This window comes from Podarcis filfolensis, assembly GCF_964270895.1.
Source record: "Podarcis filfolensis genome assembly, chromosome: 2".
In the NCBI taxonomy this organism is placed as follows: domain Eukaryota; kingdom Metazoa; phylum Chordata; class Lepidosauria; order Squamata; family Lacertidae; genus Podarcis; species Podarcis filfolensis.
Genome location: NC_139605.1, coordinates 39317523 through 39342364, shown reverse-complemented (window position 1 = coordinate 39342364; position 24842 = coordinate 39317523). Strand labels below are relative to the sequence as shown.

General features: G+C 45.3%; 1 protein-coding gene across 11 annotated transcripts in view; it reads right to left on the bottom strand.

Annotated features, from left to right (window-relative positions):
* Positions 1 to 11640: 11640 nt before the first annotated feature.
* Positions 11641 to 24842, bottom strand: part of LOC310757564 (clathrin heavy chain 2-like) — a 48787-nt gene continuing 35585 nt past the window's right edge. For 6 of the 11 annotated variants that reach the window (XM_083602795.1, XM_083602791.1, XM_083602793.1 and 3 more), the window contains 8 exons: positions 24068 to 24133; positions 21803 to 22034; positions 20690 to 20839; positions 19676 to 19794; positions 19085 to 19249; positions 18859 to 18972; positions 17874 to 18050; positions 16815 to 17762 (listed from right to left, as the gene is read on the bottom strand). In XM_083602795.1, the coding sequence (XP_083458921.1) occupies positions 17625 to 17762; positions 17874 to 18050; positions 18859 to 18972; positions 19085 to 19249; positions 19676 to 19794; positions 20690 to 20839; positions 21803 to 22034; positions 24068 to 24112 (1140 nt within the window). In that variant the 5' untranslated portion in view covers positions 24113 to 24133 and the 3' untranslated portion in view covers positions 16815 to 17624. Of the gene's footprint in view, positions 11699 to 16296; positions 16385 to 16814; positions 17801 to 17873; positions 18051 to 18858; positions 18973 to 19084; positions 19250 to 19675; positions 19795 to 20689; positions 20840 to 21802; positions 22035 to 24067; positions 24134 to 24364; positions 24711 to 24842 lie in introns of those variants that run through there. The other 5 variants (XM_083602796.1, XM_083602797.1, XM_083602787.1 and 2 more) reach the window with 5 other exon arrangements.

The following is a 24842-nucleotide window of genomic DNA, read 5'->3' as shown; positions in this document are numbered from 1 at the left end:
AGCTGCCTAGTGGATGGGGAAGAGTCCCTTGAAGCAGGTGGTGAGTGATTTTCCTTCGGATCAAGACTCAGGTCCCCAGATGAGGAAGCAGGGCTTCCAAGTCCCAGAGTATCATACCTATCAGCGATAGCAGGCCCTGAACCAAGGCAGTTGATTACTGGCAGACTGTTGTGGCTTTCAATATTTTAGTTTTAACTGCTGGCTTGCTCTAACGAGGGGGGGGGGGTGTGAGTGGGTGGGTGGCCAGGACATCTGATGCATCAGTTATGCCACTTTGCATAACATTTTGCATAGCTTTGCAGAGAGTACTTAAAAAAAAATATTTTTCAGCCTCTGATCTCTGCTTAGGCCCCCTGAGTTGCTCTGCTTCTGGCACACACAGATCCTGTCTTCTTCTCATCTCACTGTGCCGCTGAGCTTGCCTCAGATCAGATAATGGAGAGGGGGAAGTGGGGAGGGGCACTGAGCTCCCCGCTCCTTGCCCCTCCCACCTTCCCCCCTCAGTTACAGTCCTAACTCCACTGACCAGGAAGTAAGCCTCACTGAATTCAATAGGGCGTACTTTTGAGTAGGCGTGGTTAGGACTGCGTTGTGTTTCTGTGCAAAACTGAAGCTGTGACGTGTCCAGAGTAGGTTGCGCTTTTTGTGATGTTTGTTTTATTTAAAAATGAGATAAACAGACTGCCACCATCTCTCCCCACCCCCACCCCCATAGCAACAAAATAAATAACATACAAACATGTTGAAAATGCTGTGTGCACTTCAAGCAAATAATTTCTTTGAGTGCCTGAAAGCTCTGGTTGAAATAAATAAATCACTTGACCAGAAATATACAGGAGCACTTCTGCAGAAGCAAAAGGGAACACAGACGCGGAAGGCGTGGAGTTGAATGACCCACACAGGAAACCGTGGAGCAAGGCAACTGACAACCCCTCCTTGGGAGTCGGTTGCAATTGGTATTTCTCTCCTTTTCAGAGTATCCCTGGTATGAGAAAATCTGGACTGAGGGAGGCAATCTGTGGGAATGCAGTGATTGGAGGAGAACGATGGAGAGCTAATGGAGGCACCTTCCAAATTAAACTGAGCCCTTTGTGCCTGAGCAGCAATGAGTTGACCTAACTAACGTTGACTGCTGAACCATAGCCCTGGTACCCTGGCTATCTAGGCTTTGCCCTTTCCTGTACCCCACACATTGATGGCGAACTACCTGGGTCTACGTTCTGCTGCTTGCTCCACATTCTTCCCTGTCCCCACCTTTCGACGGTCCACAGCCATATGCCACGGACAAGAGGGCTGCCAGCACAGATGTGGCAGCTGCTGTATCTGAACGACGGTTCATCTGTTATGTTCTGTGTGGATGTAAAGTGTGGGGCTGAAAGGCAAAGGCCAGTGGCAAAGCTCCTCTTGGGCATGCTGTGTAATAGTTACAGGTCATGAGGAAAGGCCTGTGGCTTCCAGGTCACCGCAAATGGAGCCTTGTGCCTGCCACTTCGCCTGGCCTGCCTCTTCTGGGACTCCCCTTTGCTCTTTGGGGATGTTTAGAGCGAAGCCACGGATCCATTAGCTCATTGTTAGCAGAGCAGAGGTGGGAGGTGGGCAGAGGCTCAAAAGAAGCGCTATGGCCAATGCTAAATTACACCACCCAGAATCTGTGTGATGGATGTCAAAACCAATTTATCACAAACTGAAGTCATTTTCGAGAAATAATGTCCTAGGAAAGCTGAGTCTCCGACTCACACTCCGTTCAGTAAATCACATGGAAATGCATCCGCACCGCTGGTGATAAGCAGGAAGGCCTTCGGTTGCCAGGATTCCTGACCTCTCTCTCGCTTTTTCCGCCCGCTCGTGTGACACGCCAGCTATACATAGGAGATTTTTAACAAGTCTGGCGCTCAAGTGTTGATGGGGATGTAAGTAAGCTAGCTGTGATGGCTATGGCCAGATGCCTACATTGCAGTTCAAATGGTAGGGAAATGCGTTGACTTGTCTATACCATGAATTATGATAACTGAGAATGAATGCAGCAGTGCAAAGACAGCTTTGGGCCAGATGATGCTGTAGTTATCCTTACTGCAGCACACTGCCTGTATGTAGTCTTGCAGCCACAAATCTAGTGTGGCCAGTGTGGTGAAATGGTCAGAGTGTTGGACTGGGACCTGGTTGAGCAGGGTTCAAATCTTCACTCAGCCATGAAGCTCACTGGGTGACCTTGGGCAATCACCATCTCTTAGCCTAACCTACCTCACAGGGTTGTTGTGCAGATGAAATGGGTGGGGGAAACCATGTACACCATGAAAATAGGGGGCTTCTTAAGGAAAAGTGCAGCATTCTGGGATCAATTCAGAAACTGGGATGGCTTCTGTAAATCCGGGACTGTCCTTGGAAAATAGGGGCACTTGGAGGGTCTGTGACCTGCCTGACGCTACCAGGCTCCACCTCCAAGTTTCTCCAGATTTCTCCAGATCTGCCTCCTAGTGACAGCTAACAGTCACCAGGATCCAAACACCTAAGAGTCACTGGGGTTTAAATTGGAAGTTGGCCACCTTAATTCTTTCTAGGATCCAGCAAGTTTTTAGAAATATGTTTAGTGGTCGAGGCCATGGCGAAAACTATATTTGTGGGCATCATAAATGGGATGTTGAGGTGCCAGTTTGCATGACACAACACATGAAAATAAAGAGACATCCATGGGACACAAGGTCTGTTAATAAAGAGTTTTGACTATAAAGAGAGACTTGGTTGGTGGATTTGTGCGGCACCACCAGGGTTTTCCTACCAGAATTGCTTCTAGAAGAGCCTTTTGATCTAATTGCTGCTGGCCTCTTGCTGACATCGTAAGGCTGCACTTTTTATGGTAACCATTTGGATCTATCACTGGATCCTGGGTCGGTCACCTTAATTTCACTTTTATGTTGGTGGAGAATAAATGAGATTTTTCATCTTCCCTTGTGATCATCTTGGGGAATCTTCCACCTCTTTGCTAATCTAATTTCTTTTTATAGCTCATACAATGGTTGGCCTAATTACTAGGAAAACAAGAAATGCTCTAATCAAATCTTTTCGTGTTCCCGACAAAACTCAGAAAATGAGTAAAATTTGTGACACGTGGAAAGAGAAAAGACTGAAGCTAAGGCTAAAGCAGAGACCATTGAGCAAAGACAGAATAATCTTCCAAGTGTCATCAGCTGAGTAAGAGGACTGAGGGAGCCACGAGGTCTTTGGGGAGTTTTGTTCATTTTGAGGCCCATTCATAAGGTCACACTCTTATACAGAGACAGAAATGTCAGCAAAGTTCGTTGAGCTCAGACCCGGAAATTAGCTCTGGGGGCTCAATAATCCTCTCCTCAAAGGAGGAGAACATCCTTCTGCTCCAGCTCAGATGAAAATCTTGGAAAATAGTTTCTGACTTTGAAAAGCTGTTTCTGGGGAAAGTGTTGCTGGGTTGGGGCAGCCTTAAAGGTCTCCTTTCGAATGCCCCCCACCCCCCGCAGCAGTGTAACTCTTTAAATTAGCCCAATGCAAAGCAATGGAGAAGTTTCTCTGTTGCTTTGCATGAGGGGGGACCTTGATCCAAATTGCTGGTAAACCTGGAGGTGACAGCAAAAAACCCACCTGTTGCAGGGAACCCTTGAACTTGCCTAAACAGGAGGAGTAATTTTTTTAATAAGGAGCATTTTTTCCCCTTCAAGCCTCAAATTGGCTAAGAAAATGGTCTGAGCTCTTTCTGATTTTGAGAGGAAACAACTTGGATAATTTCCAAATTACTGCAAAACGAGCAGAGACGAGCTCCCACACCTCTACATTTTAAATTTTGCACTGATTAATATGCAATGAATACCGGTACCCAGTTGTGTTTTATCCCCACAACTGCAAATGTGTTCAGCACTCCAGCTTTTAGGTTGTGTTCGCAGGATTGCTCAAATATGGATTAGTTAAGCTTTGCAGGCTCCTAAAATTATTTGTTAAGCCTGATTCATATGTAATATTCTACTTGTTATTATGTACACAATAAAAAGGTGTTGCAAGCAGAGGTGACCTTCTCTTTTAGAAGTTCAGGTCAAGTATGGCTAAATGTAGGCCTGACACCTAAATCTAAGAGCTGTGAAAAGGAAAGAAGAGTATCAGAGCAAAAGAGAGGTGGGAGAAGCCCCAGCCAAGGCTTTTATACTGTGGAATTGGGGCAAAATTCTATGGTGCCAAGCAGGACTTCAGCCTTGATTCTATCTGCTTCCTCCCCAGATATTTCACTTTGACGGGACTCATTCAAATGAGTAAGCTGAGATCATGCATAAGTGCTTTTTAAAAGAGCCTGCCTTATCAGATCAAGAGATTTATGCTAAAGCAAAATAAAAAGTTCATACATTGGCCAAACGAGGCCAAAGCAGCAGGAGCGGATTTCATAGTTTGATCTGAAGATGGTAAAAAGGCAGCTACCCCTGCTGATTCTTTATGCAATATAGCTTCAAGTTACTCCTGTTCCTCAGACATGAAAATAATCCCTGTCTTAAATCATGCAATTCATGGACTGCTAATTCTACCAGATGTTTCTAGGCGCAACACTAAAAAAACTGGGTTTGTGGCCAACAAATACTTCTAATGGTGGTGATGTGTCTTGACTGGTGTTCAATCTTGAAATATATTAAATACATGAACTGCAGTCTCACTATTATTATTAAATTCATTTTTTTACCGCTTTATATTTTTAAGAAAAAAAATCTCAAAGTGATGGACAGTGCATTAAAACATCAAATAAAATAATCCAGAATAAAACATTACTGAAGAAAGTCAAATATAAAGCATCCATTCAAAGCAACATAATTAAAAGGAACTTAAAATATTATCTTAAAGATTTCAAAAGAAAACATTACAAAGGAGGTCAACTACAGAATGCACATTTAACGCAGCAAAGTTAACAAAAACATTATCTTAAACATTTCAAAAGAAAGCCTTACTAAAGGAAGTCAAATATAATATGCACATTTAAAACAGCTTAATTAACCAAAGAATCAAGTATTATCACAAGCACTGAACATATCTGCTGTTGTTGCTGCCAATCCTGCCCAAGATGGTTCATGGCAGGCTGTGGCTGTGGAAGCTCAGGCTCAAACACCTGCACTAAGAGACAGCCAAGGTGGTCTCTGGCCTCTTCAGTAGCCTCAGCTTTTGTAGCTGGAGTCAGTCCTCCCTGCCCTCCCAGACCAGGTAGAAAAAGGCCTGCAAGGCAGGGAGCAGGTCCACCAGGACCTACAGCCAAGATGGAATGCTCTTAGTGGGCACACCAGTCTGGGAGCCAACCAAGAAGTTCATTGCCTCTCTTGAACATGAGCAAAAGAGCACAAGACACTCCTGATGCCATCCAGATATTACAAAGTTCAGTGCTACCTAGTGTCTAAACTATGTAATAGCACAATCCAGACCTTCCCCCTTTTGTTCCAAGAGATAATTAACCCAATCGGTGCTGTTGAAATGTTTGGTAGTAAAGGGAATCAGACACATAACTTAAGAAGAGCCCTCCAGAATCAGACGCAAAGGCCCATCTAGTCTGGTATGCCGTTCTCACAGTAGGCAAACAGAAACCCATGGGAAGCACACAAGCAGAACTGAGTGTGACAACCCTCTCCCCACTTGTGATTCCCAGTGACTAGTGTTCAGAGGCAAACTGGCCACAACAGTGGCCAAACCTCCATCTAGATCAGCATTAACTGTACTCTTTTCAGCACCTGCTAAAAACATTCCTGTTTAGACAAGCCTACCCAGATGCAGAAAAAGTTGAGGCAATTTTAATCTGTTTTAGTATTTAACTTTTGTATCTTTTAGAATATGATTGTAAATAATAAAATTATCATCACCATCATCATCACTATTATTTTTATTTGGTCCACCAAGACCATCAGCAATTTTTAAGTGGTCAGTGAGGCAAAAGGTTTGGGTACCATTTTGTGTCACAGAGTTTCTAATTTAGAACTTAAAACTATGAGTATCACAGAAAACAAAAACAAAATTATTTACTTTTCATTCTATTTCTTGGTGAAGAAATTGTGAGTCTTGATGGTATTAATATTTGTTTCATTATCTTTTAATGTGCTAAAGTATTTATTTAATCCATTTATTGTCAGATGGCAGAAATTTGTTAGATACCAAGGCAAGGTATTATTCACTCTGTGTTTTAGTGAGCCGACATTGCAATGATTTGCTATATAGATTGAAACGTTTAATATATAGGGTTTTAAAAAATTAAAATATTAGGACAAAAAGTGCTAAAAAGTAGAGGATCTATATGGAGTCTAACAGGCAAAATGTCTACTCAGAAGTAAGCCGCATTGAGTTCAATGGGACTTACTCCAAGTATTCCTGCCAACCTAGCAGTTCCTTTACCTTTACCCCAAGTATAGGATTGAAACTAAATGTAGCTTCCAGGGATAAGGGAATGGCACTTTTGTAGGCTCCCATCTCTTTAAGAAAATGGTGGCTATGGGTTCTTCTGGATGGGACTTCTAGTCTGGCTTCCCAGAGACATCTGGTTACCAACTGTGTGATGCTTAATAATGTACAGTGGTACCTCGGGTTAAGTACTTAATTCGTTGCAGAGGTGTGTTCTTAACCTGAAACTGTTCTTAACCTGAAGCACCACTTTTGCTAATGGGGTCTCCTGCTGCCGCCGTGCCGCCAGAGCACGATTTCTGTTCTCATCCTGAAGCAAAGTTCTTAACCCGAGATACTATTTCTGGGTTAGCGGAGTCTGTAACCTGAAGTGTATGTAACCTGAGGTACCACTGTAAGTGGGTTGCTGAGGATAATTGGCAAACAGTTTTTCTTAACATCAGATTTCCCCCAGAAATGTTAAGTCTGGATTAAATGGGAAACTAAAGGCTGGTGGTTTTATTGTAATGACATCCGTTTGGATGCTGCAAAAAATGTGCATCCATACACAATAAACACCCACCTGGAATCACCCTAAGTCACTGGATATATATTACTACTTAGTTTTCCATAAGAGCCTCCTAGGCTGTTTCTAAGTAGTTCAACTTCATTGGAAATAGTTTATTCCAATTCTGCTGATGCTAGTGGGCAGGAATAAATTGTTGAAAAGCTTCCTGAATGCATTTTCAGGCTCAACTAGAGCCAGGGCTTTCTCGGCCGCGGCTCCAATCTGGTGGAACGCTCTGTCACAAGAGACTAGGGCCCTGCGGGACCTGACATCTTTCCGCAGGGCCTGCAAGACAGAACTGTTCCACCAGGCCTTTGGTCAGGGCGCAGCCTGACCCCCTCCTCTGGCAATCTGCACAGAATTTTGCTTAATGGTTGCCATCAACTTGATTTTAATCTGATTTTAATTAATTTTATAATGAATGTTTTTAGAATGTTGGATTATTTTGATTGTTGTTAGCCGCCCTGAGCCCAGCTTCGGCTGGGGAGGGCGGGATATAAATAAAATTTATTATTATTATTATTTTTAAAAATTCACACTGTCTCCTCAAGAACAGCCTTGTCAATTCATTGCCATGTTACAGGCCCCGCCATTATTTAAAACCTAAATATTGGTCTTTCCCCCTACCTCCCCTATTTTCCTTACTCATTATTTTTGAGTGGTATCAGGTAAAACAGGGTGGTGGGTTAGGGGAGGGATCAGCAGAGCAGGAGCAGCAATACAGGAGTTAATTTGGAAGGCCTTTCCTACTCATGCATTCCCATCTCCGCCACACTTGATTCTACCGCTGTCACTCACAAACTCCATATCCCTAAAAATCTGACCAGGTTTCATTTGCATGGGTATGTGAGACAGCATGTCAGCATTCAGAAATGAAGGGACATAGATACCAGTGCAAGAAATTCCCTCCTCACTAAGCTGCAGTGAGTTTCAATTATCGCACAGTTTGCTTCTGAGTGGATTTATCAAGCCAAGTCTATAAAGCAAAATGAATAATCTCGTCCTTCAGACCTATAAAAATATAATACTTGAAAGTACTTTGACAAAGTAATAAAGACAGAGTGAAAAGAAGGAACATCGACCCCATTTTAATAAGATTAGAGGGGCTTGATATTGTAACTAACCCTTGGCATTTAGAGCTTATTCTCTGGGCTGATTGATTTATATTATTATTTTGATGTGGTGAAATCATTGTGTGGTGTTGTGAATGGTGTGCCACATGTTGATAATATTACAGGTCAGCAGCAACACCTCTGGGGCTCGGTACCCATGATTTGTGGGCCAGAGTTTTCTTGTGGCAAGAACTCATGTGGCCAGTTGCCACACTGAGAAAACTAACCAATCAACGTTGGCTTTATCCACAACATCATTTAGAAAAGGACTGTGTGAAAATGTTAGAAGGCAAGTGCAGTGTTGTGTGTGTGGTAGCCCCATTTGTTTCTGTCAGGACTCCTGCCTCTGCATGAGAAGCAGCAATTCAACAATTAAAGCTTTCCTCCACCATTTCATTTCTGTTGGCAAAAGCCTCAGATCTTGTGTGTGTTGTGCAGCTGTTAAAGACTCTGACGGAAACAAATAGGGCAGTCAAACAAATGAGACAGAGCCTATTCAGTCCAGCGCACTGACCACGGATGGTGGGTAGCCCAGCCTCACTGGGATGCGGAGGAGGTGATGCAGGGGGTGGAGGTTTGTAATGAGTACCCCCCCTTCCTCTCCTTTCAGGTCCTTTTGCAAAATCAACTCTAGCAAAGCTTTCCTGTAACTTCCCCCCCATCACGTCCTTGCTCTGTTGTACAACAACTAAACTAAGTGAAATATAATTGACTCAAAGTAACTCAGAACACTTGACTATCCTTCCCTTGCCCCCCTTCACCCTACTTGTCTCTCCCCATTATTCTGTTTCCAAGTGTACATTCCTCAGGGAAAGAACCTGTCTTTTTCTTTTGCTCTTTAACACACCGATACTCTAGATAGAGCTGTATAAAATAACAGCAATAATAATGCCTTGTGATTCTGAGTTTTCTGTTTATGTTATTTTACATTTTATTATTTTATACTGATGTGGCCAGGCTGCCTTTTGTCTTTCAGTCTTATCAATTGGTCCTTCCTTCCTTCCTTCCTAGAGAACATGGTGCCCTCCAGATGTTGCACGACAAATCCCATCAGCCCAAGTCCAGCAGCATCTGTAGAGTTGCAGGTTGATCACCCCTGTATTCAATAAAGTCCTCATATAACATGGGCACCCCACTGCACTGGCAAAAGTGACCAGACATTGGCTCAAAAGGAGCACAACACCAGAGATAAAGGAAGAATTGCCTTGTAATTTCAACTAGTGGTGCCTTCTGTCATGCTGGCAAAGTCCGTCCTGGCTCAGTCAAAATGAGAAGAAATCAGTGGGGATGAAGGAAGGTTCTCTGGGCCCTAAGAATTCTGGCCCCGTTTGGTAAATCTGTACCGCGACCCTCCCCTCAAAAAATCCTGCCTTCTTTCAGCATAAAGCATGTGACAGAAGCTGATGTTATATTTAAATAATAAAGCAGAACTGGGGTTGTTTTGTCTGCTTCCCCCCCTTCCTCTCTGATCTCCCCGTTGAAAAATGCATGGAAGGCAACAGATGTTTCGACTTTGTAGCTTGAACCTTTCTCAGCTGTTTGAAGATTTGATGTAGAATTCTTTGAACATCAGTTTCAGAGGAGACTCTCTTGGTAACGGTTGCCATGCAGAATTCATAATTAAAGAAGGTTCTGGGGTGATGGTGGGTTTTGTAAAACTGTATTTCATTAATTTGCTTAAATATACTTAATGGGATGAGAGAAATGGTTTTATCCACGGAGAAGAAACTCCTCAGGCCTTCAGCTCTGCCTACTGGGAAATAATCAAGCAGACACCTCTAGACTGCATAGCAACGTGGTTGCCGCAAGCTCTCTCCAAGCTAGCCACAGGGCACGGAGGTACATGATGTGGAACGTGTCATGCTCACGAAAGACGTGGCAATATGCCAAACCCTACACTTCTATGTAACATTTGTCACCATCCGCGGACAGAACTGCAGCCAAAACAGCAGGGTTGGCTCAAAGATTTTGAGGGCCCTTGGGCATGGTGCCCCCAGTTCTAAACCTGGAGGAGGTGGGGCATTTAAACTGATAATTACTTTAGGCTGTAACCAGTATTCTTGGATACATCCCTTCCAATAGAAATGGTAGGGCCATTACAGCAGTGGGCCTTCCGCCGATCTCACGAGGCCCTGGCAAATGCCCCACCTTGCCACCCTATAGAGCTGACCCTGGAAAGCAGTATGGTGGTGGCTGCATGTAAAGTGTTTGCCTGTGCGAGTTGTTCATATGTGCACTGTTGTGTAAATGCTCTTACCACGTGAGCCAGCCCATTGGTATGTAGAGCTGGCATGCCAACTGTGCACCTGCCTGGGCCCTACAAACGTTGAGTGCTAGCTCTGCAAATAGACCGCAAACAAGCTCATATGGTAAGTGCATTTATACATGATGAAGTGTGTGTAATGCTTGCACAGTCAAGCGCTGCCATCTGTTTCAGTCCTTTAAGCTCCTACCCCAAGAGTCCAATGGAGAATTTGTAGAGCTTGCTCATATATACCTTGCCTATGCTTTATGTCAGTAGTTGTTATATAAGTAAATTCTACAAACAACAACGGCACTATGTCAGTTTTGTTACCTCTTCACCAGAGGTGCAGAACCTCACACCCAGGAGTCCAACATAGCCCTCCAGAAAGCTCTAGCCAGTCTTTGGGTCTCTCCTAAGGCTACCTCCCCTCTCCTCAGGCCATATATCTTGCTGTCACCACTCTGTGTTTGGCATGTGTCCTTGAACTGACCTCTTGGTTGCCCGAAAAGAAGATGGGGTTATTGGGGGCAGGGGGGGAGAGAGAATAAATCTTTGGCTTTTGTGTGGTTGGATTTCAGCCTCCTCCTCTTCTTTAGTCAGTGTTGTCTTTGTAGGACTCAGGAGGGAAGGATACCAAAATGAGCTGGTTTGGCCTCTGATGGGCTCTAGTTCTGGCGGCCATTTCCTTTGGTTGCCCCTGTGACTGACCTCCCTGCCTTCCACCCTCCCAGGCCCAACAGGCACCAGACTCCACTAGGCCCAGCCTTACCAGGTGGCCAATTGAGGCAACCATCATGAGGCAAAGTGAGGCAGTCATTTTGGGTAGCAAACACTGAGGGCCACCTGTTAAAAATAGCTTGCCATCTCTGAGAGCAGTGGAGTAGTCTGTCCCATTGACAACCAGTTCTTTTGTAAATGGCAAATGAGAGGTATCATCACCTCAGGCAGTGCAACAGCTTCAGCCGTCCCTGCTCCCATAACCTCTGGCACTGTTTCGGTTCTTCTTGGCATGCTCCTTGCTTTTATTACAGGAAATAAGATACAATCTAGCACTCATTTTGTGCCCAGGCAGAAAGAACAATATGGCTTCTTCCCCTTGGTGGAGACCATCTTCACAGCAGGCTAAACGCCTGTGTGAGCCTTCACTAGCAAACACGGAGCAGAGGCATAATTATTGCTGAAGCAGTGTTAACTTTTCGGTGGCAGGCAGGAGCAATTTTAATGGCAATTAGGGCTGTCACCTCATTAAAGAAATCTTAGATGATTAATCATATAATGTTTAATCAATTAATCGCATAAATTTGCATAGGAATAAACAATAGATCCAAAGGAGGGGGGGATTTCGCCTTTCCTTGTTTTGTTTTTTTGCAGGATGCCCATGTCTCCATCTTCCCAAAGCCTCTACCGTCCCTTCTGTGTGGAGACAAAGGAAGATGTATCTTCTAAGATGATATCTGCTATCCATTTTGTCTGTAATTTCTCATACTACAAGTCATTCCTCCACCACCCCACATCTGTTGCCTCATTAATTGGGGGGGGGGAGGGGTGCCACCTTTTAAACCAATTGATCTAAAAAGGTTAATCCACAGGCAGTGCAGTCTTATATCCCCTCAGAAGGAAGTCTGATTGAGTTAAATGGGACTTACTTCCAAGTAAGTGGGTGTAGCCTAAATGCAGACCTTGTAATTACAGCATGGAAGCAAAGTTGTGTGTGGAATGCAACCAATCAGCCTTCTTTCAGGGGAAGAGAGAAGTGCATAACCCCAATCCAGATTTCCAAAAAAATAATCATTTGATGCTGGTTTCCTTGAGAACTGAGTAACTATTTGGTGCCCTCTAGGCTAGGGTAACAACATATTAGTCAACTCCCAAATGTAACCATGGAAATGATATCTCATGTACACAGTAGAACCCAGAGGACCTCTACATTTGAGGAAGCATGGAAGTTTGGAGCTCACCAATGCACCTACTGGCATCTCATAACACTTTAAACGTTTAGTTGGGTTTCCTGATGTTTATATATGCCTGATATTGCACCCCTGATGTTATTACATCAGTTACCAGATGTTTATACATCTATAGATGACATCCATGCCATACAGTTGCTGCAGAAAATGCTGGTGTATGTAACACTGGTGTTTCTGACAACACTGAAACTTGTTTTTAGGTCTTTGGAATTTAGTAGGTTTTCTGGGTCACTTGAGACTTAGGCAGCATACACACCATAGATTTAAAAGAATCCCAAGAATCTTGGGAACTGCAGTTTGCTAAGGGTGCTGGGAATTATAGTTTTGTGAGGGCAAAACTACAGTCCCCACGATTATTTTGGGTGTGTGTGTGTGCTATAAATGTATGCTGTATATACAGCCTTCCACCCAAAACTCACAGGACTCATATGTCTGGTGTCAGAGTGGGAAGTGATCCCGTTCCTCTCCTTTAGCTGATCTGATTGTGGGTGGGCAAGGATAGACACTTCTGCAGCATAAAAATAGATGAAGTGCATTATTCCACCCCCCATCCAAATTTGCATAAAATTCAAATATGGTAATTTTTTAAAAAATACTATCCTTTAAACAGAAATACAACTTACCACAGAGGAAGACTGTGAACCAGGTGATTTGTTTGTGTCTGCTGCCCAGGTACACAGTTCAGTCTACAGGCAACCCCCCTCAAGTCACTTCCTTTGCTCACACCTTATACAGACCAAACTAGTACACTCCGCACAGCTGGAAGGGGGAAGAGGAGTCCCATTCCCCAAAAGGTCTCTTCTTCTAGAAAAGCCTCAAAACTGTTTGTCTGAATGTTGTGGTTGTTTCCAGTTGTGATTACTTAATACAAATTAAAATCATCATCATCTCCAACCATTAGCTTCTATGGCAGATGATGTGTTTGGCAGGTTTGACCCTTCAAGCAGTCATTTCTGACTCCAACCATAGAACCACTCAGTTGGAGGAGACCTTGATGTTATCCAGCTCAGCCCCACAGCATTTTAAAAGAAATATACTTTGCTCCCTCTCCAGATCCTCTAAAATGAGAAATCTCCTATCTAAGTGACAAGGGGAGGCAAGCTTGTATTGAGTGCAGATTTATGTAATTATTACATTAAGATCCCACTTTTCTTCCAAGGAGCTCAAGGAAGTGTATGTTGTTCTCCCCCTCTTCATATTATCCTCACAGTCACTGAGAGGCAGTGACTGGCCCAAGATCACCCAGTGAGCTTCACCGCCAAGGTCCTAGTCCATGTTGGCTCTCGAAAGATTCCTAAGGCTACTCAAGTCCTATTAGTGCTCAGCTTTGCGACTGAATTGGGATTTGAAACTGGGCTCCAGCGTCAAAGCCCAATACTCAAACCACTACACCACACACATTAATGCATGTATATACTGGCAATCAATACTAGACTTGTCTGCTCAGAATACATGTCTAGTATCTGCTCAGAAGTTAGTCCCATTGCATTCAATCCTGTTTACTCCCCAGCAAGCATGCATCGGATTTTACCTTCAGGTCACAATCAAACAGCTCAGCTTCATGCTGCCAGCACGCAAAGCAGCGAAAAGCCAGACACACAGGAGAAGAGGCCAAAAGTCGCCAAACGGCTTTGCAACATTAAGCCGCAGCAGCATGGGAACCATGCACAGCCTCTGCCACTCCCGCTATGACCAGTCGTATGCAGTAGCCACCAGCAAGGAGCCACTAGCAGCAGCAACCAAGTCATGCATTTAATTGGTGTCTATTGGATTTCCCCCCCTGAAGCTATACTTTGTGCTACTTACTCTGACATGGAAGGCAGAAGTTTCATTTTGTATCTGCATCTGACTCAGAGACTTTTTCTATACTGGCATTTGGCCTCCTGCCCTGACGGCAGTTTTTCTTGTATCATCAGGCTGAAATGTAGAATTTCCCACTGAGGAGATAGAGGAATGTGTGTGTGTGTGTGTGTGTGTGTGTGTAAAAGCAGGGTGAGGGAGGAAGAGACATTGATGAATGGAATAAATCCCTGCCACTCTTCTAGTTTCTTCGCAAAAACACAGCGGCAAGGTCTTTCTTTATCCTGTCACATAAAGATGCCACTGTCTCCCTAGAGAATAGCTCTTGAGAGACAGCAGCTTCTTTACGATCAGCAAACCTACAGCTGTAATAATTGTAGAGCCATGGGGGTAGTACAGGAGCACTATGCTCCATCCAAATGGACTTTCTCCTCTGGAGAGCCTCTGGTAAGGGAACCCTATTCTGCAACTTGAGTTTTAAGTGAGAAACCCTGCTCTAGATGGCACCTGTGGCATCATCAATACACCTCCCTATTAAAAAACCCCAAAGATGCAGCCACTTAAAAAAAAAAAAAAAGCCAATAGCACAGGTGAAATGAAAGGAGGGCAGAAAATACTGGTGCCTGAATCAGCATTCAGTTTGTGGCAAGCTAGCTACAAAACCACACTGGACTTCTCACATCTGATATTAACATCCATCTTCACCCCTAAACAGAAGACTTTTGTTAATTTTTACAGTTATGCTACATGCTGAACAGATTCATCTATGCTTACATAGAGGATTGGACTCTATTTGGTTGGAATACTGTTTTCATAACTTGCGAAGTAACTTTTATTTTATTAATACCCGCACTCCGCTCCTAATGTGTCGTGTCCACCAGGCTAGCACACCTCAGGGAAAACGTATGTACAAAATCTACTGTGAAGTATGGAAGTCAGTGTGGCATTTGCTTTCTTCTACCTTTATTGTTTCTCCCCCTGCAAATAATTCCCCCCACTGGCCTTTTCAACTACCAATTCGTAATTAACGTAAGCCAGCAAAATACAAGTGGCCTCTTTCTAACCGTCAATCTACAGTCCATTCTCTTCTCTTACTTCCACCTGCCCTCCATTACAGCCATTAACTGCTCTCTGCAGCTTATATGCCAACAAAGAAAAAGATGGCTTCACAGCTGTGACAGAATTCCATGTATGGGGTTGGCGAGGAAAGGGAGAAGCATCTTGGGACTCTAATCCAACCAGACAGATTGAGGTCAAATGCTTCTTGCATTCAACAAGCATAAAGGGGGAAGAGAAAGGAAAAGCCACAGAAATAAGAGGTGGTGGCAAGTGCCTATAGGGTGCCTCATGTTCTGCTGTAGGGCAGCCACCGCCAACCTGGTGTCATCTAGACATTTGGGCTACAACACCTACCAGCCCCAGCCAGCATAATCTCTGGAAGTCAAGGCGCTGTCCGTGGCTGATATCCCAAAGCAGCTGAAAGTTGGAAATGGCTCTGAGGACCAATGCATGTAGGATATTTGAAAGCGTCTGCAAGTGTATGCTTTAGGTGGCTTGCTTTTTCTTGCCTCCCAGATCCCTCTCCTCATTTCTCCCCCAAACACAAGCCAAGGAATTCATGGGCCCATACACACCATACATTTTAAGCATCACCACAGTACTTTAAATAGTCATGGCTTTCTCCCAAAGAATCCTAAGAAGCGTTGCTTGTTGAGGGTGCTGAGAGTTAGATCCCTGTTCTCCCTCACAGAGCGCCAGTTCTCAAAGTTCCCCTGGAAGAGGGACTGACAGTGGAACTGAACAAGCCTGGAGATTGAGAGCAGAGACAGTAAAGGAATTTGTACCCAGGGTTCAGAGTTTAAAGAGGAGGCAAGGAAGAGACGACACAAGAGAGGTGTGGAGAAAGTGGACAGAGAAGTTTTACTCCTCCTCTCGTAACACTAGAACTGAGGACATCCAAGGAAGCTGGTTGGTGGAAGATTCAGGACCAGACAAAAGAAAGGACCGCTTTGACACAGCGCATACTTAAACTGCAGAACTCACTCCCACAAGACACAGTGATGGCCACCAACTTAGATGGCTTTAAAACAGGATTAAGCAAATTCATGACGAATAAGGCTATCAAGTTTATCTGAAGAAGTGTGCATGCACATGAAAGCTCATACCAATAACAAACTTAGTTGGTCTCTAAGGTGCTAGTGGAAGGGATTTTTTTTTATTTTGTTTCGACTACGGCAGACCTACCTGTCTCTAAGGCTATCTATGGCTACTAGCCATGCTGGCTAAGCTCTGCCTCCATGACTGGATGCAGTATGCTTCTGAATACCAGTTGCTGGAAACAAAAGGAGGGAGAATGACCTGATGCTCAGGTCCTGCCTTTGGGCTTCCCATAGGCATCTTACTGCCTCCCCCACCCCCCATGAGAACAAAGTGCTGGACAGGATGTGCTTTTGATGTTCTTTCCTAAGCATCTACAGTGGGAGACACAATTATTGACTAGAGGAGGAGGAGAAGAAAAAGAAGAGGAGTTTGGATTTGATATCCCGCTTTATCATTACCCTAAGGAGTCTCAAAGTGGCTAACAATCTCCTTTCCCTTCCTCCCCCACAACAAACACTCTGTGAGGTGAGTGGGGCTGAGAGACTTCAAATAAGTGTGACTAGCCCAAGGTTACCCAAGCAGCTGCATGTGGAGCAGCAGGGACACAAACCCGGTTCACCAGATTACGAGACTACCACTCTTAACCACTACACCACACTGGCTGTAGATGGGTGGAGGTGTATTTTATTCATATGCTGAACTGCCCTTTGACCAAATATTGCCAGAAAATAAAAGACAACAACAACCCACTATATTTATACATACATACACACAAAGTCCTGAGTATTTTCACGTCTCGGGAAAACCCCAAAAAAACTTGCTTACACCAGACAGATATTAATTTAAAATGGCACCCTTGTTGTGGAAACACTGGCAATCTTGTCATTCTGGCTCCCTGTGTGAATGACTAGTAGGTATGTAAATAAGCCACTCAGCTTCCTTTTATTTTTATTTTTTTTCCAAAGCAATGGTAAGTCAGCAGGTCATGACCTAGAAGGTGGGAAAGGCAGAGCTGTGGATAGAAGCTCTTGCCTCCGCTGCACCAATGACCCAGTGTTCCTTGGAGACAAGGCACACAGCTGCCGCAGGATCAGCACCCCTTTCAAAAGGGAAGCAAGCCAGACAATATAGCAGGCAGAGACCACCACCAGACACATATATAGTCAAAGCCAATGCCCCCCGCAGCATAAACAACACCCTCTTTGCTCCTCATAAAAAAAATCTCCAATATACCCAAAACATCACATTCACAGTTATGAGTCATCTTTCCCCACAAAAATGATCAATTCTTTCTTCCCTGCTTCCATAGCAGCTCAGCAGGCGTCCACATTACTGCTGTGGACATCGCCCCGTTCCTATGCTTTCAATTTGCCTTTCCCTTTTCCCAAAGCCCCCATAAGATCCACTTAGGAATGAAAACAGTTTTGAGGCACTTGCAAGCGTTCCATCTCAGTATTTTGGGTGAGGAGAAGTCACTCCACAGAAATGGCTTTCCGTGGAGCAGGAATCTGGCCCACCAGTTGTAGCACCCGCTGGGAAAGGCAGAGGCTGGTAGGATGGTGGGAGATATATTGGCACAGAGCGTATGGACAGATAGAGATAGACAGCACCTGGGGGAGCAGCAAAGACAAAAGGGAGTTTAGGTAACCTGAAGGCAATGGCTCCCAGACCTCACCTCATTTCTACCCCGACACTTAAGTCCCTCCATTCCTCTGACTCACCTTGCCACTACGGCAAACTCCCAGCAGGCTGTGGGGCCTCTCATCATCAAGTACAGTAGCAAAAAGGATATCTAAGACCAGGTGGATGCGATGGATGGTTTGTGCCGTCTCCACGTCAGCAAGGAAGAGGAAAGCATGCTTGGTAAGAATGACCACCACACCCAAGTGGGGCAGGAACTAAAAGGATAGAAAAGCAGTTGTTTGAGAAGTCTGAATCAGTCTCCTTCCCACAACTCATCAATATCATTTAACCATACTCGGACTGGGATTACCAGCATGGCTCTTGAGTGCATAATGGCACTCTCAGACCCACCCATCCAGGGGGCCCTGACCTCCCTTAATAAAAAAAAATTTGTTTGTTTGGGGTATCCCTGTCTGCTGCTTTTGTCTATTTTGTTTCTGCTCTTGGTGTCTGTCAGTGTGTGTGTGGGGGGGGGGGGATAACCCATGTTTTGCCTGTTTTTCAGGCAGTGGGGGAGTTCTAAGCACAGACAATTTTCCTTGTGCGAAATTGATATCTTGTGATGGCCACAGAAGTTTTAGATTTAGAAACGAGTCCCCAGGCCCGAAGAGGTTAGGCACCCTTTGCCAAAAACAGGCATGCGGAACCTTTGGCCCTCTAACTGTTGATGAACTACAACTCCCATGGCTATGTTTTCTGGGGCTGATGGGAGCTGTAGTTCAGCAACATCTGGAGTTCCAGAGGTTCCCCGGCAATGCCCTAAAAGCTTCTTCCCCTTGTCCCAACTACTCCTGGGCGCTTGGAAAACATGGCCGCCAACTCTGGATCAAATAGCGAGACATCCACTGGGTTAGATGGGGAAGGCACAAAAAGACCCCACCACCAACTACATCAGCCTAACTGACACCTTCCAGATGTTTTGGATTACAATTCCCCTCAGACCCAGTCAGCATGGCGATGAGAGAAGTTGTTGTCCAAGGTTCAGCAGGTCCATAAGCCAACTGTCTCCAAGGCAAAACTCACCTGTACTGCACTGGGGAAGTCCCCTAGCTGAGTCCCCTTGAAAGGCAAAGTGTCGCGGGCACTAAGCAAGGCGGCGTTCCCTGGCTGATGTGGGCCTAGCTCTACCACATGAAACTGCAGACACAAACAAGAAGCAAGTGCAGCGTTAGAGACTTTGCTGGCTCCCTACCCAGTAGACCTCGGCTCCCAACTTCCTCTTTGTCCATCCTTACTAAGCCCCAGTCACCTGTCCAGCCTGTTCCTTGCCTCTCCGCACAGCAGCTAAGAGGGATGTTGAAGGTTTTGGATTCCTGGAAAATCTGTGCTGAGGCAAGGCTACTGCTTGGGCTTCTATCACCTGAGACAGTGGGCCCCCTCGCCAATACAGCTGGGTCAGGCCCACAACTTGGCTCTGTGAGAAGGAAACAAAGAGAGAGAGATTCAGAGCAGGGGTAGCCAATGCCGCTTAGACTACAACCCGCACCATCCCTGACTATTGGCCATGCCAGTTAGGGCTGGTGGAAGCTGGAGTCAAACGATATCTGAGGCACAATGTTGGCTATATCTGGGTTAGAACAGAGCCACCAAGTCATGTAATGGGTTTAGAAACAAGAGGCTTAACTTTTAACATTTTTTTTTAATGGATAAGCTGAAAGAGAAAGAGATTGACAATGAAAACCAGAGAAGGGTGGTGGGAAGTCAAGAGATTCCGAGAATCCTAAACGTGAAGGTGAATATGTTGAAATTGAAATGTGTTATGTAAAACTTAATTAAAATCTTTTAATATAAAATAGAAACAAGAGACATATCCTAGCCACAGGGTCAGAGAATTATGTACCTGCTCAAGTCCTAGAGCTGAGAGAGCCATCCACATATGACTGGCATCCCGCTGATATCCTACCACCTCCAGGCCACAGAGACGTTCATGTCGGCCAAACTGCCAACTTGGTCCGGAACCTTGTAGGGAGATTACAGACAAGGAACGGAGTCAAGGTCTTCTGCTCAATTCATATGGCTTACGTGATAGATTAAGTAGGGAACTTCTGGCCAAGGGGTTCAATTTGACATGCCAGACCCTTTCCATAACCAGTGGTGGCCAAACTTGGCCCTCCAGCTGTTTTGGGACTACAATTCCCTTCATCCCTGACCGTTGGTCCTGTTAGCTAGGAATGATGGGAGTTGTAGTCCAAAAACAGCAGGAGGGCCAAGTCTGGCCACCACTGCGCCTAAACCACAGTCACCCACCCATCAGTGATTATGTCAGCTGATGGGTGGGAGGACAGGGTTCAATCCTGCACTGGCTATGCCGTCCTGTTCCTAGGAGGCAACAGGATCACACAGCCAAGGCAACAAGATTTAATCTAATGAGCTAATGTGCCAAGATTGAAGTGCTCTGTCTTCTCCTTTAAGGGGGCTGGGCTGCATATGGCGCTACTGCTGCCACCTGCCCTCTTAAAGGAGAAGCTGAGCAAAGTGTCAATTGAAACAGCTTCCCCGGGGGAGAGAGTCTGCTTCAAAGGGCACTTTGCTGCTTTAGGACAATCCTCCATGGATAGATCCTCATACTACCCCTCTGCTTTTAATTTTCATCACAGTAGACTGTTGAGGCAATGCCAGCACACTGCTTCCCCACCAATTCCCTTCAATAATCACTAGCTTATCCCATAAACTAGACAGCCTGCCTCTCCTACAATGCATGTGTCCTTTGTCCTTTACTCCCAGCTCCATCCATCAAGCACCCTTGGTTTCACCACTTAACTCTTCATCATTCTGCCTACAGCCAGCCCGTGCCAAGGCTTCTTTCATTACAGCCACCCCAACAACATCTTCCCCAAGTCCCTCGAACACTCACGTTTTACGGTCCAGTGGAAGACATCCTCCTCTGTCACCACGGCCAGAATGTCAGCGTTCAACCACACCCAGTACTCAATAGGATGAGCAAATTCCCACTGATACCTTAAGGAACGCTGGTCCACGTCGTAGACCTGGGCCAGCTGCCCCGCTAGAAGGAAGAAGAGGGAAGGTTAAGACAACTGCTGCGGTTTGAGGGAGTAGAGCCGCTTGACAGTGAAGGCCCCTCAATTTATAAAACAGACAATTCACTGTATTTTAGGTGCACCTGTGTCTCTTCTGCAAAACTGAATGAGAAGCCCCCACAACCAAATAGAAAGCAGGTAAATAATACGGAAAGCTACAAATGAGAACTTTAGGACATGGCAGCTCATTCACCAGAAATGACTTGACGTTTCCAAAGGCTGCAGAGAGAGCGCCTGGCATTACCAGAACATTAAGTGAGTCAGAGACAAAGAATTCCTTTGGAAATGTTGCTATCCCGAGGGATAACAAATACTCCAACCTCTCCCACAGTTTTAGAACAACCACTGCCCAAAATAAAATGACAGCCAGACGGTGTTACCACCTTCCCTCTTCTAAGCCTATCTCCCACTCAAAGACACCTCAGTTCAATTCAAGCCCTTTACTTCTCTGCAATAACTTAAGTCCTCCCCCTTCAGTACCAAAATGACCCTCTAGCATTCGCTTTCCATCACTCCCAATTTTTTTCCCTTCACCCCAATCCACACTGGATTGCTTCCAACGCAAGTCCTACTCTAGAGCAGACCCACTGAAATCTAAGGACATTTGTAACGTAGGCCCACTCATTTCAGTGGGTCTAGTCTGTGGCGAATTTAGTAACACACAACATCCCGACTTCCTCTCCTTTGCTCGACTCTACTTTCCAATAACCAGATAGCGTTCCTATTAATGAAATACCATGGATGCTCGGGTTGCAAACCCGCAGCGTTCGCAATCCACGTCTGCGCATACGCGGGTTGTGATTCGGTGCTTCTGTGCATGCACGACCACCAAAACCCGAAGTAACCCATTCCGGTACTTCTGGGTTTCGGCGGTCCGCAACCCGAAAAAAAGGAACCTGAAGCGGCTGTAACCCGAGGTATGACTGTACCTCTGACAGCAAGCAGTGGACGGCTAGGATTAGCCAGAGCCCCTTGCACATGATGCAAAGTCCAGTTTGGCGGAGCCTGATCCTCCTTGGGAGACGCACGGGGATCCAAGAGCGTCAGCGATTGCCGGGAGGAGTCCCCAGGAGGGCTGTGCCGGACACAGAGGCGAGAGGCAGACGAGAAGGTTACACGAGGGTAGGTGATGTATTCCGATACAATGCCATGGGCTTGGAGCTGCAGAGAATGGGAGCGTGAGTGGAGCTTTCCTCCAGAGAAGAGTTTCAATGCCCACAAAACTGTTTGGAGCCGAACCAAGGCTAAGGGAACAGTGTCCTTGTAGGGGTATGTGTACGATCTGGTGTGACCCAAGGTTGGGGTGAGGGAGAAACCTAAGTATGTCAACTTCTGCTCCTTATTTAAGCTGCTCATGTACTTTTTTTGTTGAACAAGGAACTGCAAACCAGGAACCACATGAGCATCATTAGGAAACCTTCCCCCCTCAGAAGTCAACAAAAAGTATAGGACTGAACTGCTGCTGAACTCCATGGCTGAACAGCGATTTGAACCCAGGTTCCACCTGCTACCTCCTTGTAATATCCATCATACGCTTTCAGGCCATTTGCTTGATTAGGTCTGACCTGCTCATTAGGAAATTAACTGCAGCAAAAATAAGTGTAGAAGAGTGGAAAGATTAGCAAGTACTTTGTACTGCTGACTAGTTAAAAACAACTTAATACGAAAATTAGAAAATCAACACAATAAAAATGGTTTCATGAAGATCTAATCTTGAGATTATTTCTGCCAAATGTGACGCTTTTATATTTCCCCTGTTGGAATAGAAAAAAATATGGACAGCACTGAGAAATCATGTTCCAAACTGAAGTCCAAAATGTATTTAAAGTGTTGATTTTTGCTATAAATTAAAGATAGAGGAACTGCGTAATAAAAATGTACATGAAAGAGTGACCCCTAAAGAGTAAGACCAGAAAGAAAGAAAGAGAGAAAGAAAGAGAGAAAGAAAGAAATTGCAGGTAGCCATTTTGATAGGAACAACGTTAGGAAAAAAGTCAATCCAAGTCAGGCATTAGCATTCCCATGTTACTCAACATGGAAGTGGGGATGCAACAAATAACTCCACCTTTGCATGAAGAATGCAACTGACTGTACTAACAGAGCAGCTCCCTTTATAGGCACAGAAAATGTAACCTTATGTAAGTATATTTGGAAGGAAGCATAGTCAGTTTCAATGGTGCTTACTCCCAGGCAAGGATGTGGAGGATTACAGCCTTAACGACTACACTCAAGACTGGTTTTCCCTTTTCTTTTCTACACCCAGAAAGGAGAAACTCATAAAAGTCACTGGAGAAATCCAAGGTTCTAAGGCAGCTGTGATCTGGCATCATGGGCAGAAGTCACACACCCATGCCCCCAAAGAAGTTCACAGCCCAATCCTTTTCAGATATATCCAAAGATGCCTTTAAAGTGAAACATGCCTGCATGCAAGTCAATAGAGGACAAGGCTTTTGCACATAGCCAAGTATTGGATTTGGGCTAGGAGGTGTCAGTGTGACTAGACTGACCTTGGCTACAACCTAAGTGGCCTTTTATTAGGCTAGAAATCACCTGAACCCCCAACCTGTGATATTACTAGCAGGCTGAAGGGCTGGAATAAGTGGTATCTCCCAGCAGCCGTCCCCAACCTGCAATATGGAGATAATGGGCTGTATTTGTGATGGCAGGCATGGGCATTGCCAGAATTTTTTTTTTTTGGGTGGGGCAGGCCTTTTGTTGGGGAGTGGGCAGAACCTCAGTTAGCTATGTATTTCTATCGATTTTTGTTGACTGGGGGGGGCAGCTGCCCCTCCCTGCTTCTTGAAACACCAAAAAAATAAAAAAGGCCCTTCCTCTCTGCGTGAGGACGGTGCAGTAATACTTCTTTTAAGTTTTGCTTGCGGGGGTGGAGGCATGCCCAGTCAGAACTCCCCTAACCAACCACTGACTCCTATAGGAGCAACTCTCATTTATGACCCCAGAGGAGATTTTAAAATGGCTTCCACCGGAACCCCGGAAATCTTCTATCCACACAACCACCTCGCCCCTTTCCCAATCTCTGGGGTTGCATAGCGCCGCAACCAACCCTGAGCTCGACCCATTCCAAATCGCGCACCCGCCCAGGCCCGTCACCACCTCTCGAGTAACTATTTTCCCACAGAGGCCTATAGGTTGAGCTACGTGGGTTTTTTGGGGGGAGGGTGTTTCCTGCTTACCTGAGTCAAAACTTCCACGCGGACTGGAGACACAGGCTCGCTCATAGCTTGGTATTCCGAATCAACCTGCAGTGCAGAGAAAAATAGGAGCAAATGGTGCGTGGGAGAGAAAAGGGGGACACGTGGGGAGAGGAGCGGTTTTGGGGAAGGTTTATGGAGTCGGGAGTGATGACCCAGGCTAGCAAGTAAATTAAAACAGGAGTTACAGTAAGAGGCTCACCCCGAGGAAAAGCTGCAACTAAATCCGTGAAAACAACTGCACCACAAAGTTCAATATTTGAGCCTTTAAAAACTTACAGGGAAGCGCCCCGCGTAGCTGGCAGTCTTCCCCACCGCGGCTGCCCAAAGTTCCTACTCTTTCCTCCTCCTTTTTCCTCGGATTATAATGGCGTTTCAAGGCCATTCCTGCCCTCTTTCCCAGGTGTACATGATCTTGCTTTCAGACTCGATCCAATTAGCCCCAGCAAAAGGGAGGATCCCTCAGCCACATCTCTCTCCTCTACTCCTACCGGTTCGACCAATCCCAGACCAAGGGCCCCATGGAGAGCAGCCTGATGCGGACCCAGGAAAAAGGGGGAGGAAAGCAACCAACTCGCCCCACCCGGAGCAAGCGGATAGGAAGCCGTTGTGTATGAAAACCAACAGCCTAACGATCTGCTACGCGCAGAACACAGATCGTGGAGCTTGCACACCCGCCTTGGTATTTTGCACGAGAAAGCGGCATATAAATGCTTTTATAAATACAGTGCAATATATAACTCTTGGATGTTAAGCT